Source organism: Thrips palmi, unplaced genomic scaffold (genome assembly GCF_012932325.1).
Source record: "Thrips palmi isolate BJ-2018 unplaced genomic scaffold, TpBJ-2018v1 HiC_scaffold_5, whole genome shotgun sequence".
In the NCBI taxonomy this organism is placed as follows: domain Eukaryota; kingdom Metazoa; phylum Arthropoda; class Insecta; order Thysanoptera; family Thripidae; genus Thrips; species Thrips palmi.
The window spans coordinates 2,839,690-2,855,058 of record NW_023144632.1 but is presented as its reverse complement, the minus strand read 5'-3'; the positions used below and the strand labels follow the sequence as shown (position 1 = coordinate 2,855,058).

At 47.3% G+C, this 15,369-nt stretch overlaps 3 protein-coding genes across 4 annotated transcripts; 2 read left to right on the top strand and 1 right to left on the bottom strand.

The window, feature by feature from the left end:
- The first annotated feature begins 1,880 nt into the window (after nucleotides 1–1,880).
- Nucleotides 1,881–7,789, top strand: LOC117651387 (AMP deaminase 2). 2 transcript variants are annotated; one of them, XM_034395392.1, is made up of 12 exons: nucleotides 1,881–2,085; nucleotides 3,006–3,008; nucleotides 5,055–5,274; nucleotides 5,345–5,474; nucleotides 5,587–5,778; nucleotides 5,876–6,007; nucleotides 6,085–6,248; nucleotides 6,345–6,635; nucleotides 6,722–6,842; nucleotides 6,925–7,098; nucleotides 7,175–7,285; nucleotides 7,365–7,789. In XM_034395392.1, exons 1-12 carry the CDS (start codon nucleotides 1,968–1,970, stop codon nucleotides 7,530–7,532), a joined length of 1,824 nt encoding a protein of 607 aa, XP_034251283.1. In that variant the 5' UTR covers nucleotides 1,881–1,967; the 3' UTR covers nucleotides 7,533–7,789. The 2 variants fall into 2 exon arrangements, with proteins under 2 accessions (XP_034251283.1, XP_034251284.1); XM_034395393.1 differs by lacking the exon at nucleotides 3,006–3,008.
- An 832-nt stretch (nucleotides 7,790–8,621) lies between these two features.
- On the bottom strand, nucleotides 8,622–11,130 carry LOC117651389 (probable pterin-4-alpha-carbinolamine dehydratase). The gene is made up of 3 exons (XM_034395396.1): nucleotides 10,900–11,130; nucleotides 9,130–9,252; nucleotides 8,622–9,045 (listed from the first exon to the last, which is right to left on the bottom strand). Exons 1-3 carry the CDS (start codon nucleotides 11,095–11,097, stop codon nucleotides 8,860–8,862), a joined length of 507 nt encoding a protein of 168 aa, XP_034251287.1. The 5' UTR covers nucleotides 11,098–11,130; the 3' UTR covers nucleotides 8,622–8,859.
- LOC117651388 (DNA-directed RNA polymerase I subunit RPA49-like) lies at nucleotides 11,047–13,337 on the top strand. Its single transcript, XM_034395395.1, has 7 exons — nucleotides 11,047–11,269; nucleotides 11,596–11,798; nucleotides 11,875–12,085; nucleotides 12,222–12,420; nucleotides 12,522–12,719; nucleotides 12,803–12,928; nucleotides 13,095–13,337. Exons 1-7 carry the CDS (start codon nucleotides 11,197–11,199, stop codon nucleotides 13,231–13,233), a joined length of 1,149 nt encoding a protein of 382 aa, XP_034251286.1. The 5' UTR covers nucleotides 11,047–11,196; the 3' UTR covers nucleotides 13,234–13,337.
- Nucleotides 13,338–15,369: the final 2,032 nt, after the last annotated feature.

Genomic DNA, 15,369 nt, shown 5'->3' with positions numbered 1-15,369 from the left:
ATTCTCCTCTCGGACACGAGTCTGAAGGGCCAATCAAGGCGACGTCCAAAGCCAGAGGCCCGCCACCTGATTCCTGCGGAGCGAAGACAAAGGGGCCGAAAGCCTCTTTTTCCCCCCTCCCAAAGGGCCCATAGACATAACCCCCCGCCACCCCCCTCCTCCCTCTCTCCTCCTCCCTCTCTCCTCCTCCCTCTCTCCTCCTCCCTCTCTCCTCCTCCCTCTCTCCTCCTCCCTCTCTCCTCCCTCTCCCCTCCTCCCTCTTCTCTCTTGCTCTCCCCCCCCCTCCTCCTCCCCCCCTCTCTCTCTCTCTCTCTCTCTCTCTCTCTCTCTCTCTCTCTCTCCCCTCTCTCTCTCTCTCTCTCCCCTTCTCTTCCCTCTTCCCCTCTCTTTCTCCCTCTTTGTCTCTCTCTCCCCTCCCACGACCGCCCTTGCGTCGGGCTGCCTGGCCCTGCCGGCAACGCCACAGGGCTCACTGCTCTCCTGTCGGCCACTCTCGGCGGCGTTGTTGTTGGACTCCCCCCTCCGCTCCGCTCCGCTCTGGGACGAGTGGCCGAGTGTATCAAGTTCGGTGCACCTCGCCGCAGCAGACTGATTCCGAGAGTCGTTTTCGTCGCGCTGTCTCTCTCACACTCATGGGGCGTTCCGTTGAGGTGCGAGGGAGGCAGAGTGGTCAAAATGACGCAGTCTCTCTCGCACTTCACCTGAACGCCCCATGTGTGCGAGAGAGACAGCGCGACCAGTGTGCTGCCGCTGCGGCACACCACACGGCACCGCCGGGGCTTCGCTAGGTTGGCTGCAGGGCTGCAGGGCTGCATCAAGGAAGCCCTGAAGCGACTCAATGTCAGGAGGTGTCGCGTTGACCCGACCGGCCGGCCAGTCGCTCTGTCTCCCTCGCACTCACGGGGCGCCTCGTTGCGGGGCGAGAGAGGCAGAGCGACGAGAATACTGCCCGGGAGCGGTACAGGTCAGGGCCGCGCGGTCTGGTTGCAAGGCCGAGGGGCGGGTGTCGTGTCCGGCGGATTGATTCCGCGAGTCGTTTTCATTGATCGGTCTCTGTCGCACCCATGGGGCGTCCACTGTAGGTGGGAGCGAGAGCGACGATGACGACTCTCGGGATCGGTCTGGAGCTGGGGCCCACCTCGCCGTGTTCCATGTTTATGTCTACACTGAGAACCCAATGATGGCGAACTTCTCACTTCCCGGAGTAATTCTCCACACCTAAACGTGTGGAACATGCAGTCTCCACAATTGAAGTGTAGAGTAAGCTCACAGAGCTGCTATCTCGGGATGGCGCAAACGTGGAGAACTCCGCACTTGAAGTGTGCCAGACTGCAAACTCTGCACTTCCAAAGTGCGGAGACTGAAAATTCCAGACACCTCCCCATTCCAAGTGTGGAGTTCTCCACACTCGGTTTCACAGTGAATTGACGCTAAACTGATAGCCTTTGCACTCAAAAAAGTCTAAAAAGCATTCGCTCCAAAACTGCGAAGAAAATGAAGGCATTGTAGAATGGCTTCGTATTATGAAGAAATGCTTCGTATTGCGAAGGAATTTGCTTCATTGTACGAAGCATTTCTTCCTAGATTTTACACTGCCTTCATTTTCTTGGTTTTACGAAGCGATTCTTCGTAGAGTTTGTGGCTTCTCCAAGGAGAAATAACTATATATAAATTTGTACACCGAAATTCAGCAAAAATGTAAAACTTATCGAAGTTCATCAAATTTTATCGAAATTGACTGAAATTCTTCTCAAAATTTGGTAGTTTTTTTTTGCCTGAAATTCGTCAAAATTCAACTGAAATTCATTGGACTTGTACACTGAAATTCACAGTTATTTCCCCTTGGGCTTCTCACTTAGCGTGCCCGTGCTCACGGCCTCCTCCTCTCCTCGTTGCAGGTGCCCCTGGAGGACCTGCAGGTGGCGTCCCGTTTGCTGGTGCAGGCGCTCCACGTGCGCGAGCGCTACATGTACGTGTCCAGCCAGTCCTTCCCGTCGGTGACGGCGCGCTTCCTGCGCACCGTGGGCTCCGGCAACCCGCACTGCCTGGACACGGTCAAGCACGAGGACAGGAAGACCATCGAAGGTACGTTCGGCCCAACCTTGGGCCTAACGCCGGTTGACACTTTCGAGACTGCGGGGCGTTTAGACGTTCCTTCCGGTGATTGGCTTTTCATATCTTAAGTGGGATTGGGTTTTGATTGTAGCTATCCATTTCTACTTTGACAATCTGTCTTTTTTTTTTTTGCCACTTCATTTTGATGGCTGTTGAAAGAAGTAGTGCCCGTTGGTATGATTTTGGGTATACTCAAGGTATAATTGGGGCAGCTGTTTCCTTGACAAGATTTGACAATTTTGGAGCTCACACCATACCAAATGTTATTTTTACAATAAAATCATCACATTTGGTATGGCATGACCTCTAAAATATCAAATTTTGTCCTGGAAACAGCTGTCTCATGTATACCTGATGTCCCAAAATTACCCCAACTGACCCTATTTGTGTAATACAGTATCTCATTGGGCTGTTGTCTTCAGTTGCTGGGCATCTCCTTGATTGTCGGGTAGTTTTGTTTTACATTGTAGTGGCCTCAATTTTGCCCCTATATCGTGGTGGGTCTTTTCTACAAATTTGTGTTGCTGTATGTATATATGGGTCTGTTTTTATGCTTCTTAATGGCCAGTCTAGACATTTTTATCTCTATTTTGATTACCTTTGAGCTAAATTTCCATTTTAACTTTCTCACAGCATGAGTGCATACTTTGCACATTGTGAACTTCAATTATTTCTTTCACACTTTTTAAACTTTAAACAAATCTGTTTATTTTGATTAAATATTTTCACATTTTCAATGTTGGAAACATAATTTGCATGTAGTAAGGAAAAGGTCTAAATATTTTTCAACCTATTCTTTTTCCGGATGGTAATATGGTTATTGGGTAGCGAGACCTCATCACTGAGGTACTACGCCAACCATGCTGACAACATTTACTTCCTTTCCCTAGACAGTAAGTAGAGGCTGTGGATTTGATGACATCTTGCCACTCACCACTTTATGTGTCCAGCCTTTAAATTTTTCCCTTCTGAATACCTTGACTTTGTCTTATTTTTTTAATATTTTTTAACTCTGTGTTGCCATTTTGTTCATGCCCTATAATTTGGATTTGTTTTATGTCATTTGTTGTGACTAAAGAACTTTTTCGTCTGAGTTTTTTCTCACGTTTAATTTTTGTCGACGCTTCCATGCCGGATTATCTATTTACTTTTTACTGGCCCAAAGTTAGTTTCGAAGTTCAAGTAAGGTCCATGTGTCATGTCCTCTGTGGCTTTTAGGTTCCGGAAAGCCTCCCTCATCCTGTCCTCACCCCCTCCATGGTCATGGTGCGTCTGAATCCATGGTCCCATCATCCAGAGCATCCCTGGGCAGCTGCTCTACACAACTGCCCACCCCTGCCTCCCCGAATCCTACCTGTCCCAACCAGAAGAGCGACAGCGAAAGCTACGCTTCTCCAGCTGCAAGTGGACTCCTCAGTGGTGGATCTTGCGCTGGTGTTGCCCTTGGCTCTAAAGATATTGTCAGTGATAAAATGACCCACGATGAAGCAAAATGGCAAGGTGGGCTTGGTAGACACAAGATTCTCTTCTTTATCCGCTGAAGTAAATTACTTTTAAATTTTCATGCCTTTGGGTTACAATGTTTGTGCGGCGCGATATTTACATAAGTGGGGTCTCGTTGACAGAACACCATTTTAGCTACTGCCAATTATGCATGAAAGCTGCGTTTAGTCTTAGAATGCTTACTATTTCTCCAGTCTCTTTCAAGACAGAAACCTGGAGCTTTGGCACTGTCTTAAAATATCCCTTATCTGAAACCCTATTGTTACTGTCAAAAGTTCTCATCCAACTGTGACTGTGAGTTTCCTTCCCAATGATGCTCTGTTCCTTTCCCTTATCTTGTCTTTACCAAACAAAAACTCTTTATGTGTTCTGTGGATCGTGATACTCAAAACAGAAAGCATGATTGCATGACACAGTGACCATGTAGCACTGTGTGATTCAATTCTCACGGGAGTCTTCTTCTGTCATGCAAAGGATGCAGGCCTGTCCGGAGTACTAAGTGGCTTGGTCCGCTTGGCCGGCCACCAGGTATGGCGAGAAGTATCTAGCAGCTTGAGAAGCAACGATGTTAGATCTTCACTTCACATGCACCTCTCCAGACCGCCCTGGTCTCTCACACAGAGTGCTGTCTTGGTCTATGATTTTTCATGTTTTTCTTAGCTGAGCATATACAAGTTTAATTCATATTTTGGTCCACAAGCATTATTTCTTTTCCTTTTTTAAAATTTGTTGGTGTTGTTTTTTGGGGAGAAGGTCAGTTAAATGAAAATATTTTTTATTTAGTTTTAAAATAATTTATGCTGTTATCAAAATTTTAGAACGTTGCATGTTCAAGGGGTTTTGCTGGACTCAAAGAAAGTAACTATGCATGTGCGTGTGGACATTCAATTCTCACTTATCTTCACTTCTTGTCACTGTTTAGTGCACCATACCACACATGTCCACGTAAGGAGCCGTTCATTAATTTAATTGTGGTGATTGACAGATAAAGTAAACCGTTTCCACTCAAGCAAACTGTACCCAAGAAATTACTGTCTTATCTCAAATATGAAAAATATGAAATCCTCCCTTGCTCTTGCAGCTTCTCAAAATTACTGAACGGTGCCTATAAAAATAATTTATGACAGTGAAGGGGAAAAAAGATCACTGATGGTTTGCACTTTACATGTGGGGAACTAAGGAAATCTTTCCAAAGTAGGAGTCGTTACACATCATAGACAAGTATTTCGGTAATGTGTTACATTTGTGGTGAAAGTCGTGGGTTCTTTGCAACAATAAGCATGATGTACAAATAATAGTAGTTCCTGGAGTCAGGTTACTCAACTTAGGTTTATTCTTAAATAATTTTACCAAACAATATTTACATTTTCAAAAACTTAAGAAGATACACTTTAAAATTGCTCTACTCAATGCTAACATGTAATTTTCTTCTTCAGATCATCCTGTGCATCCTCCTGCCAACCGAGGGGATCCTTGGGAATGTGAATTCCCCGCTCCAAAGGGCTATGTGATAAAGCCCGTTGACGGAGTTTTCCAGCTTTACGAAAATCAGGAAGCTGTTGAACGAGATGAACCTATAAATTATTCCTATCCCAACTTGGCGACATTTGTTCAAGACATGAATCTCTTGTGCACCATGATAGCCGATGGACCTTTGTAAGTAATCTTGGAATCTCTTTTCTTTTTTGAAATAACGAAGCTTATCATTTTCTGGTCCTTTGTGTAGGAAATCATTTTGCTATCGCCGCTTGAGCTATTTGTCTTCCAAGTTCCAATTACATGTCCTATTGAATGAAATGAGGGAGCTGGCATCCCAGAAAGCTGTACCTCACAGAGATTTCTACAACATAAGAAAGGTAATTTTTGACACAGTAATTATTATTACAATTTGAAAAAATTTGCCAATTCTGTTAGTATCTTCTGACACATCATGATTAATTCTATCTTGTCTTTTGGTCAATGTTACAGGTTGATACTCACATTCATGCTGCATCATGCATGAACCAAAAGCATTTACTACGTTTCATCAAGAAAACTTTAAAAAATCATGCTGATGAAGTTGTCACAGTAAGCAAAGGGCCCATGACTCTGAAAGAGGTTTTCCAGTCTATGAATTTGACCTCCTATGATCTAACTGTGGATATGCTTGACGTACATGCTGTAAGTAGTTTGGTTCAGTTCGTCCTATCTTGTGGTTGACCATTTATTTTAATTTCTGGTGGCAATGTGTTTGAATTGATCTTTGGTCTCCTCATAGGACCGCAACACATTCCATCGATTTGATAAGTTCAACGCAAAGTACAATCCTATTGGTGAAAGCAGGTTGAGAGAAGTTTTCCTTAAAACTGACAATTATCTGAATGGGAAATATTTTGCCCGCATCATTAAGGTAAGGAACCCAGCAAGCACTTGGTTAAATTCAGCCACTTCATTATTTTTGATTTTTTGTTTTGCTCTACTTGGCAGGAGGTATCATCTGATCTAGAAGAGAGCAAGTATCAGAATGCAGAACTGCGTTTGTCAATTTATGGGAAGTCTCCAGATGAGTGGGATAAGTTAGCAACCTGGGCCATCACTTATGATGTGTATTCTGATAATGTCCGTTGGTTGATCCAAATACCACGTCTGTAGTACGTATCTCACCTCTTTTCTCTAGTTACAATATTCTCTCATTTATACTCCTAATTTTTTCTCATCCTCATCTGTCGAATTTTCTTTTGTTTCAGTGATATTTTCAAGTCAAACAAACTCATGAAGAACTTCCAGGAAATTCTCAACAACATTTTCAAACCTCTCTTTGAGGTCACAAATGATCCTAACACCCATCCAGCATTGCACAAATTTCTGCAATATGTTATCGGGTTTGACTCTGTAGATGATGAGAGCAAACCTGAGAACCCCTTATTTGACAAAGATGTCCCACCACCTGCTGAATGGTGTGATGAAGAAAACCCTCCTTATGCCTATTATTTGTACTACACATTTGCGAACCTCACAGTCCTCAATGCCTTCCGCAAGTGAGTTCAAGAAATACTTTGGCACTGTGCCTTTATCAATTTTGGTATGTTGTATTTAATGTTTGAAATTTTGTTTTGTTTATTAGAGACCAAGGCCTCAACACATTTGTCTTGCGTCCCCATTGTGGGGAGGCTGGGCCAATTCAGCACCTGGTGTGTGGATTCATGATGGCAGAAAATATTTCTCATGGCTTACTGTTACGCAAGGTATGTAAATAATTATTACAACCTATTGAAAATCTAGATAAAATCAAAAATTTGTGTTAATAAAAGTAATACTCTGTTGTAGGTTCCTGTTCTTCAGTACCTTTACTACTTGGCTCAGATTGGTATTGCGATGTCTCCACTCAGCAACAATTCTCTTTTCTTGAATTACCACCGTAATCCTCTTCCCGAATATCTGGCTCGTGGTCTGTGTGTCAGCCTTTCAACTGATGATCCCCTGCAATTTCACTTTACCAAAGTGGGTGTTTCTATTTTGCTCTGGTCACTATCACAATTTTTTTTTTAAATTAATAAAATTATTTTGAAAATTTAAGGAACCATTGATGGAAGAGTACAGCATTGCAGCTCAAGTATGGAAGCTCAGTAGCTGTGACATGAGTGAGCTTGCTCGCAACTCAGTGATTATGAGCGGCTTTCCCCGCAAGGTAAATATCTATGTGAACTTGTATTCATCTAATATGTGGGAACGTGTTTTTTGCTCACACAATTTCTCCTCACCTACAGATGAAGCAGTATTGGCTAGGTCCTAACTACACCAGGGAGGGTGTGGCAGGTAATGACATTACTCGCACAAATGTTCCTGATATCAGAGTGGCGTACAGGCAGGAAACAATGCTAGATGAGCTGTACAACATATTCAATGTGGCTGAGAAAGAGGGAACACTCCAGTGACAGTAGATTCGTGGCCGTTTCCGCCGACGTGTGACTCTCTTTTGAGTTGCATGAATTGCTGTATGGAGAAGCCTCTTTTGGAAGCTATCATCATCATATCCAAATGTGACACATTGCTATCCTGTGTATCAATTTGAAGTGATGGCTCACAGTAGCCTGTATTCAAACATAACTTTAACTTCAATTTCTTTCATGTTCTTGTTAGATTAGCTGTACTTAAACGCTATAAATCAGTTTAAAAAGATTTAAAAAAAAAATTATAATGGGAGCTTATTGGCTTGAAACTTCAATCTTATGTGAAATTCGCACTGTTAAGAAGAAAAGACAACTTATGCACATTAGGATTTTCAAAAGTGTCAATGTGTGCCAACGATTTCTTTGTCTTTCCTGCCTTTAAAAATGAATTACATTGTCCCAAGTAGATATCTTGCTTTGTTGACTTCATGGTGATCAAGAGATGTGATTTTGGGAGTTTATAGAAAACTATAGGAGGACCTAATTGTTAAATCATTTGATGATAGGAATTGAATGTCTGTGATTGTGGTTTGATTGGAAATCTTCTCATATTATATATATATATTTTGTTACTTGGTTCTGTCAATGCCTCTATCCATTATCAAATAATGGGACAAGTGTGATATGAAGAGTTGAATTCTCAGTTATGGACCTCAGTTGTGTGAAGACAGTTTTAACGTTGTATACCATGTATATGTAACAATTTTAAGTATTTATTTATTCTTAGCCAATATGCATGGAACATAGGAAACAAGATAAAGAAATTTTTATGTACTATATTAATGCACAGCTTTTGGCTTGAGCTGCTCATTGATTTCCTTTTTATCCAACTGCATGTACCAAGGTAGTAGTATGGCTATCTTAAAGCAACATTATTTTAGCTTTAAAAAAAATCAATTTGCTATTTACGGTTTACAAATCAAATTTTTGAATGTCACAACCTTTAGGTGTCTTTAAATCCTTGCAGCCTTCATTTTCTTCTCATGTGTGTAATCATTAAATTAGGCGTGAGTCTTAGTCATGATTATTTTGTGTAACTTTTTTTACTATTTAGCTGTGAACCAAATAAAGAACTTTTTCACTCCTAAAATCATTTATTTTGAGTAGTTTGTTTTTGTAGGCAACATTAATACAATATGATTGTCAGTTGTTGCCAAGGTAAAGCACTTTGGCCTGCACGCGAACTTTAACACATGACTCCATCACTTTTCAATACTGCTAATGAGAGATTGACATTTTTCAAAGATCCTCGCCCTACACTTTTTGGAAGCACGCACACATTAAACACATACAGCAAGCATACAGCAAACAATTATTTGTCCTGGACAGTGCGAGCTGCTTTGTCCATAAAAGACGCCAACTTTATATCCCTTTGACTGAGACCATTTACATCATGTGAAGACAGTGTAACTTGAACCTTGTTATAAACATTGAACCATTCAGGGTGGTGATCCATCTTCTCAGCTAGTAAAGCTGTACGAGACATGAAACCAAATGCCTGCAAAGAGGGAGAAGTAAATGCGATCATACAAATGTTCAAAACTCGTGGACTTTTCTGTTCATGAAAATAACTAAATTATACCTCGTTAAAGTCCTTAAACAAATATTCCTTGTAAATGGCATCTCTGTTTTGGACGACAGACCAACCATTGCCCAGCAATGGCTGCAGTTTGGTTTCTCTGTCTTCAGTGGTGAGTTTTCCAGCCTGCAGAATAAACAAAGACAATCAATTACACATTTACTGCAGAAAAGTGCAAAGGAATACTCTTTGGATCTCTTCCATTTTTTAGAATCTTTTCAGGGAAAATTAGAGACCAGAAGCAACAGGGAAAAGGGAAGGGTCAGATGGGTGACATTGTGTCACTCCTACAAGATTTTTCTTTCAACTGCGTTGATCAGTCGCGGATCACAAAGGGAGGAGGCGATGTAATGTAGGCGTCTCCTCCCCCCCCCCTCCCCCCCCCCCCTTTTCCCCCTTGCCCTGAAGCGAGGAGGCAACCAAGTTCGATGTTTGGGGACACAAGATTTCTTAGGACAAGAGGTTTCGCAAGATTTCATCCAATTGTACGCCAAAAATCTGCCTTTTTTGCCTTTAAGAGGAAAGATTGCGGATTTCCAGAGATTTCTAAGGCTCCAGGGGACAGGATTTCTCGAGTGGTTGCTCCCTCACCCTGAAGTACCTTGAAGGCAGTGAAGCCGCCTGGAAGGTAGGCAACGAGTCGCACTTTGCCCCTGTATGTAGGCAACTCTTTTGCCACCCCCCCCCCCCCTTGAACCCGTCTCTGAAACCGCCCGTGGCTCCCTTTGATAGTTGCCTTTGGTTCCCTTCAACTCAAACACGAAGGAGATGCATCACGGGGCAACGGGTCCAGGGAGGGAGTGACCTTTGTGATAAGTTACTCTGCCAGTCTGACTCTGTTTTTATCAAGACAAAATGAGATAAAGCCACACCCCAACATCCCAGAAAAGACCAATTATCAAGTCAGCCCTGACGGACGAGTCGACCAAACAAGCCCGGCAGTACTGCACTTCTTTGACAGTCCGAAATGTTCGGCGGCGCGTGAACCTTCGCGGGAAGTCCCAAAGGGGAAAACCTGTCCGGGGAAGAGCGGTAGGGGAAGGGGGGCTTCTCACAGGCCTCGGTGTGCTCGCCGGCGTGACGCCGCGGAACCGGCAAGTGCGTGGTGATGAAGGTCAAGCCGGCCGACCTTGTGGAGTCTCCAGTGGAGTGACTCCAGTGCACCAGTCAGGCAGGCAGGCCAGGCAGCCAGGCAGCAAACGCAGTGAAAGTGGAGGAGAGCGGAGCGGCAGTTGCGCCCGGACGGCCCTACGGCCCCGCGCCTTCCCACACTGTGAAACCAAGGGTGGAGAGCCCCACACTCGAAATGCGGACGGACGTGTGGCACTTGCAGTCTCCGCACTTGGAAGCGCAGTGCAGAGTCTGCAGCCTCCCCGTTTACTGTATGCACCATGCCAGGAGAGGGGCGACCTCCTCCCACACTTGAAGTGTACGGCCACTGCAAACTCCACACGTCCAAGTGTGCAGAATTGCTTCGCACCAGGAGGTGCGGAGTTCTCCACACTTGGTTCGACAGCGCAGGGAAGGCCAGGAGGCCAGGGGGCCCCCCGGAGAGCGCTGCACCGAACTGCACATGTGCAGTGCAGCGGCTGCAGTGCACACGCGCACACGTCGCGCTACCTGTTGAAGAGGGTGCCACGGACTCTGCGCCCTGCACACCTGACGCGTGGGGCCCGACGCCGCAGTCAGGGGCCCCGTTCACCGTGACTGCGTTGCCAATGCGGCCCCAAAGCCCGAAGGACTATGGAAAAGCCTCTTCCTCGCAGCACTCACCATTTTCCGTCGACTCGCTGCGGTCGCTGTCGCTCCGGGTTCTTTGACGGGGGCACTGCTGAGTGGCGCCGCCGTCGTCTGCTCGATACGGAGTTGCCCAGCCGCCCGCGAGAGGGCGCTGGCTGCCGTCCGTTCGACCAGCCCCCTCCCCCTCCCCCACAGCCAGGCGCCGCGAGCCAGCACCGCGTGCACGTGCATGTTTACAGTGTCTAAGGGGCTGCGGCCGACGATGGGCAGCCACTAACCTCAACAACTCACAACGGAACTCGGGACTTTGGTCCAAAACAGTCCAAAACAATGTCCTCCGCGAGTGACGAATGTCAGATCCGAGACGTGAAGCTGCGCGGCGGCCAGCTGGGACCCGTCATAGGTTGGTTGCCCTCTCATTCACTCGAAAAGCTCACTGAAAAGTCGGTCAGAGGGTCTGTCTCTTCACCGCTGTCGCCCCACGGCAGAACTACCAACCGATCGAGGAGACAGCGCTTTTCGATAATGTTGATCACTGAATACTCAAAGTCTTAGCGAATCCCGCGAGCGCCGTCAATTTTGTGCTCGTCTTGCTGCAGAACAATGTGATTTAACGACACAACGTATCGCTCGGTTCAGCTCCTCGTTTTTGGAGAGGTTATGCCCTGTCCACTGGTCCACTGGTCCACCCCCACTGTTGTTCATGGAGTGTCATTTGTGTTGTTCCAGTAAAGTTCGAGCACGCTCGATTGAAGAAGGCCGAGGCATCCGATCTGAAATGTGAAGTGTACACCTCTACGAACAGTGAGAGTGCTGGCACTGTTGCTGCAGTGGCGAAGAATGGAGGAGACGTAGTTTATCAAGGAGATGTTGCGAAGGAGGGAGATCTCTGTCGTACTTTCCTGGCTATTCGCAACAAGAGAACCAATAAGGTATCCGTGGTTAGCCATTTTTCCTTAAGAATGTGCAATTCCAGCAAACGTATTAATTTATTTGGATTTCTCATAGATGCGTATTTATGAAGCAAGCTCTGTGATGATGTCTCCCACTGTGGCTAGCAACTTTGTTGATCTATTTGATCAACAAGACCCAAAAACAGCTAATTACAAATTATCACATGCTTTTGGATCAAAGAAAAATAAGCGAATTGCTGAACAGAAAGCACGCATGACAGTCAACATTGACAATGTCAAAGAAAAGCTTTCAGCAACAGCACATGGTATGTATAGATATTCCTATGAGCTGTGTATAAAGATTGAGTGCAGTGTGTGTGCTGAGGCAGTATTAACTGTGTTACTTTTAATTCATTCATGCTGTAGTTTAAAAATATAAATGATTTTCTTTTTCCATCTTAGATGTTACAATCAATGAAGACACCTTGGCACCAGTGGAGGATGACTCATTTTTGAATATGCTGCCTCCATGTAATCAGGAAGCTGCTACTCCAGCTGATGTTTACCCAATAAGTGGCATCTTAAGTAAGAAAGAAATTAAGAGTTTGGTTCAATATTTGTCTGAAGCTGAAGAATCTGACCAGCATCTAGACCCATCAAGGTAAGTTAATGTTACAATTACATGACATGTGAGCCAACCTTGGGGATTCTCGTTGTTCTCTTAATGTATTTAATCTGACTGAGAGAAATTTTATTTTTCAGATTGTCTCCATTTTACCAATCATTGGTACAAAAGACATCTCAATGTACTCAAAAGGCTGCTCTTTTATTGTATGCAGAATCCTTGATACGTCTCTGCAAAATGAAGAAAATTGTTAGGAATGAAAAGATATGCCTCTATTCAGATCTAGTAAACAATAAAATTTTAAAAGACTTTCGCACAGGACAAGCTTTTTCAGAGTATGTAGATCATTATTATTATTATGGATATTTCTTTCAAATGATATCACGATTTTAACTTTTCCTTTTTTGTGTGTGTTTAGAATTGTGACTCAATTCATGCTGGACAAGGCTCTTGTGCACATAATAATTATCGGATTGCATCTTAATGGATTCACCCTTGATTTGGAGAAGTTAGCCCGAAGTATTCCTCGATTAAATATGACCAGGTAAACCCTTCTTTTAATTTTTTATTTGTCACATTGTCACAACAAAAAAAAAATTCATACCAACAAAAAAGAATTGTCACAAAAAAAAAATCATACCAACAAAAAAGAAAGAAAATCGCCTTTTGAGCTGAATTTGCGGATTATAATGCCTTTGTTTTGTTTTCAGGGTAAGAACACTGGCAAATATGGTAGGAACCCATTCTATGAAGAAGGGAGTGGCTTCATCAAATCTCATCGAGCTCAGAGTGCCGTTGCCGAACCTTTCCCAGCGAATACCCCAGCAACGCACGCCCCGCCGCAAATGATTCTCAAAAAGTTCCATGGTATATAACTTTTTTTTTTTTTGTTAGTAGTTTTGATGTGATATTTTTTTTTTATGCTGCTCCCAATAAATGATACTGTGCCTGAATTTCTTGTCTTTGGGACGACACTGTGCCTCTCAATGGGATGGGTTTGCAGACTGCAGTGTGACAGACGTGCCAGGAGGGAGCTGCAAGCTGCAAACTGCACACATCATCTCATGATGATCATCATCATCATCATGATCGTCGTCATCGTCGCTGATAGTAGGTCTCTCCACACCTTTGGCGGTTCGGGTCCGCAAGGCAATCCGACCTCGCGCGAACTGCACACGCACAGTGGGCCAGATGACCGGTGGAGGCGGTCAAAATTCTAGACGCGTTGTGAGCTCCAGAGTCGCTAAATGGGACTCGAACCGAGCGTGTGACTCCATCAATGGATTGCTCTCCGAACAAAGAATCCATTGCTGGGGTGACACGCTCGGTTCGAGTCCCATTTAGCGACTCTGGAGCTCAAAGCGCGTCCGGGATTTTGACCGCACCCACCGGTCTTCTGGCCCACTGTGACACGCCAGAACAGCCAGGGCTGCACCGCTGCAGCCAGGGGCGGAGCAGGCGGAGGGAGGAAGCGCGGATCCAGGAAGGAGAAGGGCGAAAGGACAACCCCTAGATAGCCGCCTGCAAGGTAGGCGGACAGCAACACTTTGCCGCGGTCAATGGGCAAAAAGTGGCACTTCCTCATGCTGGCTGTGGATCCGCCTAGAGATCCGCCGCAAGGTCCGCAAGGGATCTGGCTATCTAGAGGCCGCGCTGCAGCGGGCTGTGCTGTGAGTGCCGCGAGCGCGTGGGGAGTCCAGGGAGTGGGGGAAGGCCCTTCCCCGCCGCGCCCCGCCGCCTCCAGCGCCTCCGCCAGCCACTCCAGGCTTGTCCAGGCCCGGCGCCCCACCCCACCGCGTGACCCACTGCTGCGTGGTTCCCGGCGCGGCCGCCAGAGCGCCACACTTGCTTTGCCCATGGCGTGCCCATGGCGTGCCCATGGCCATGGCAGCCATGGGGCAGGAGAGAGGGGGGCGGGGGAGGGGATGTACCTTGCTGGCGGTGCTGGCACGGCCGGACGAACGGGACGGGACGGCCCAAGTCTCCCAGTCAGTTCAGTTGCGCCGCGTCGCCGCCGACACCGCCAGGCCACTGCGCGTACCGCGCCGCGTCTCCGGTTTGGTGAATGGAACATGTGAAGTCGCGAGTGGCGAGTGTGGCCGCGCGCGTCGGATTGCTGGTGCCGCTGCTGCCGGCCGTCTGGGCCTCGCGTCATGTTTGAAGGTAAGGCGGTGTCAGTGTCACGGCGATGCGGTGCGGCGTCGCCCCGCCCCCTCAGCCCCATGCCTCGCACGTGTCCATTAACCTAGCGGGACTCCGCGCCGCTCGCCGCGCCAATCGGTGCGCGTCCCGGCGGTCCGCGGCCACGGCCAGCACGGCGTCGACGAGGCGCTGCGGACCGCCGCCGCGCCGCCCGGCCTTCCATACAGCCCGACGGCGTGCCGGGCTTGCAGCGCTTGCAGTGTCGCGGGCCCGGAGACGTTGTTGACACTCGACGTGCCCTTGACGTCGCGTTGCCCCGCGACGCCGCGACGCCTCTGACGGCCGGCCCGGGAACTGCCGACCCGTTCCGCGACTCGTCGCTCCGTCTCTCTCGCGGCCTCGCGGGGCGCCACGCGAGTGCGAGAGAGACAGCGCGGCGGAATGAGCGTCCTGCCGGCGGCACTCGGCCACGGCGGCCGTGCCGTCGTCTTCGGCAGGCATCTGGAGCGTGACGACGGCGACGTGACTCGCCGCGCGGACTGCGGACCGCTTCCAGTCGTCGCGCTGTCTCTCTCGCGCCTGTGGGGGAAGCCCCGGGAGTGCGAGAGAGACAGAGCGACGACTCTCGGCAGCGGCGTGCTGTCGCGAGGGGCAGGAGGCGGAGGCTGCCTAGCCGCCATCCGGTCGCGGCCTCGCGGCTCCGGCTCTGTCTCCGGGGCGCCGTGGCAAAACACCACGCGGCGACCGCGGCGCGCCACGCGTAGCGACGCGTAGAGGTAGAGGGCCACGCGGGGCCGCCGTCGGCCGGCGCTGGGCCGCTGGGCCGCTGGGCCGCTGGGTACG

What these genes read in the sequence shown, in the direction of transcription:
- LOC117651387 (XM_034395392.1), top strand. Translation starts at nt 1,968, where the DNA reads ATGTACGTGTCCAGCCAGTCCTTCCCGTCGGTGACGGCGCGCTTCCTG. An exon ending in ATGGCTTACTGTTACGCAAG is followed by an intron (nt 6,843 to 6,924) that starts GTATGTAAATAA and finishes ACTCTGTTGTAG; the next exon opens with GTTCCTGTTCTTCAGTACCT. An exon ending in TGCAATTTCACTTTACCAAA is followed by an intron (nt 7,099 to 7,174) that starts GTGGGTGTTTCT and finishes TGAAAATTTAAG; the next exon opens with GAACCATTGATGGAAGAGTA.
- LOC117651388 (XM_034395395.1), top strand. Translation starts at nt 11,197, where the DNA reads ATGTCCTCCGCGAGTGACGAATGTCAGATCCGAGACGTGAAGCTGCGC. An exon ending in GCAACAAGAGAACCAATAAG is followed by an intron (nt 11,799 to 11,874) that starts GTATCCGTGGTT and finishes GATTTCTCATAG; the next exon opens with ATGCGTATTTATGAAGCAAG. An exon ending in CCTCGATTAAATATGACCAG is followed by an intron (nt 12,929 to 13,094) that starts GTAAACCCTTCT and finishes TTTTGTTTTCAG; the next exon opens with GGTAAGAACACTGGCAAATA.
- LOC117651389 (XM_034395396.1), bottom strand. Translation starts at nt 11,097, where the DNA reads ATGCACGTGCACGCGGTGCTGGCTCGCGGCGCCTGGCTGTGGGGGAGG. An exon ending in CAGCGAGTCGACGGAAAATG is followed by an intron (nt 9,253 to 10,899) that starts GTGAGTGCTGCG and finishes TTTATTCTGCAG; the next exon opens with GCTGGAAAACTCACCACTGA. An exon ending in TGTTTAAGGACTTTAACGAG is followed by an intron (nt 9,046 to 9,129) that starts GTATAATTTAGT and finishes CCCTCTTTGCAG; the next exon opens with GCATTTGGTTTCATGTCTCG.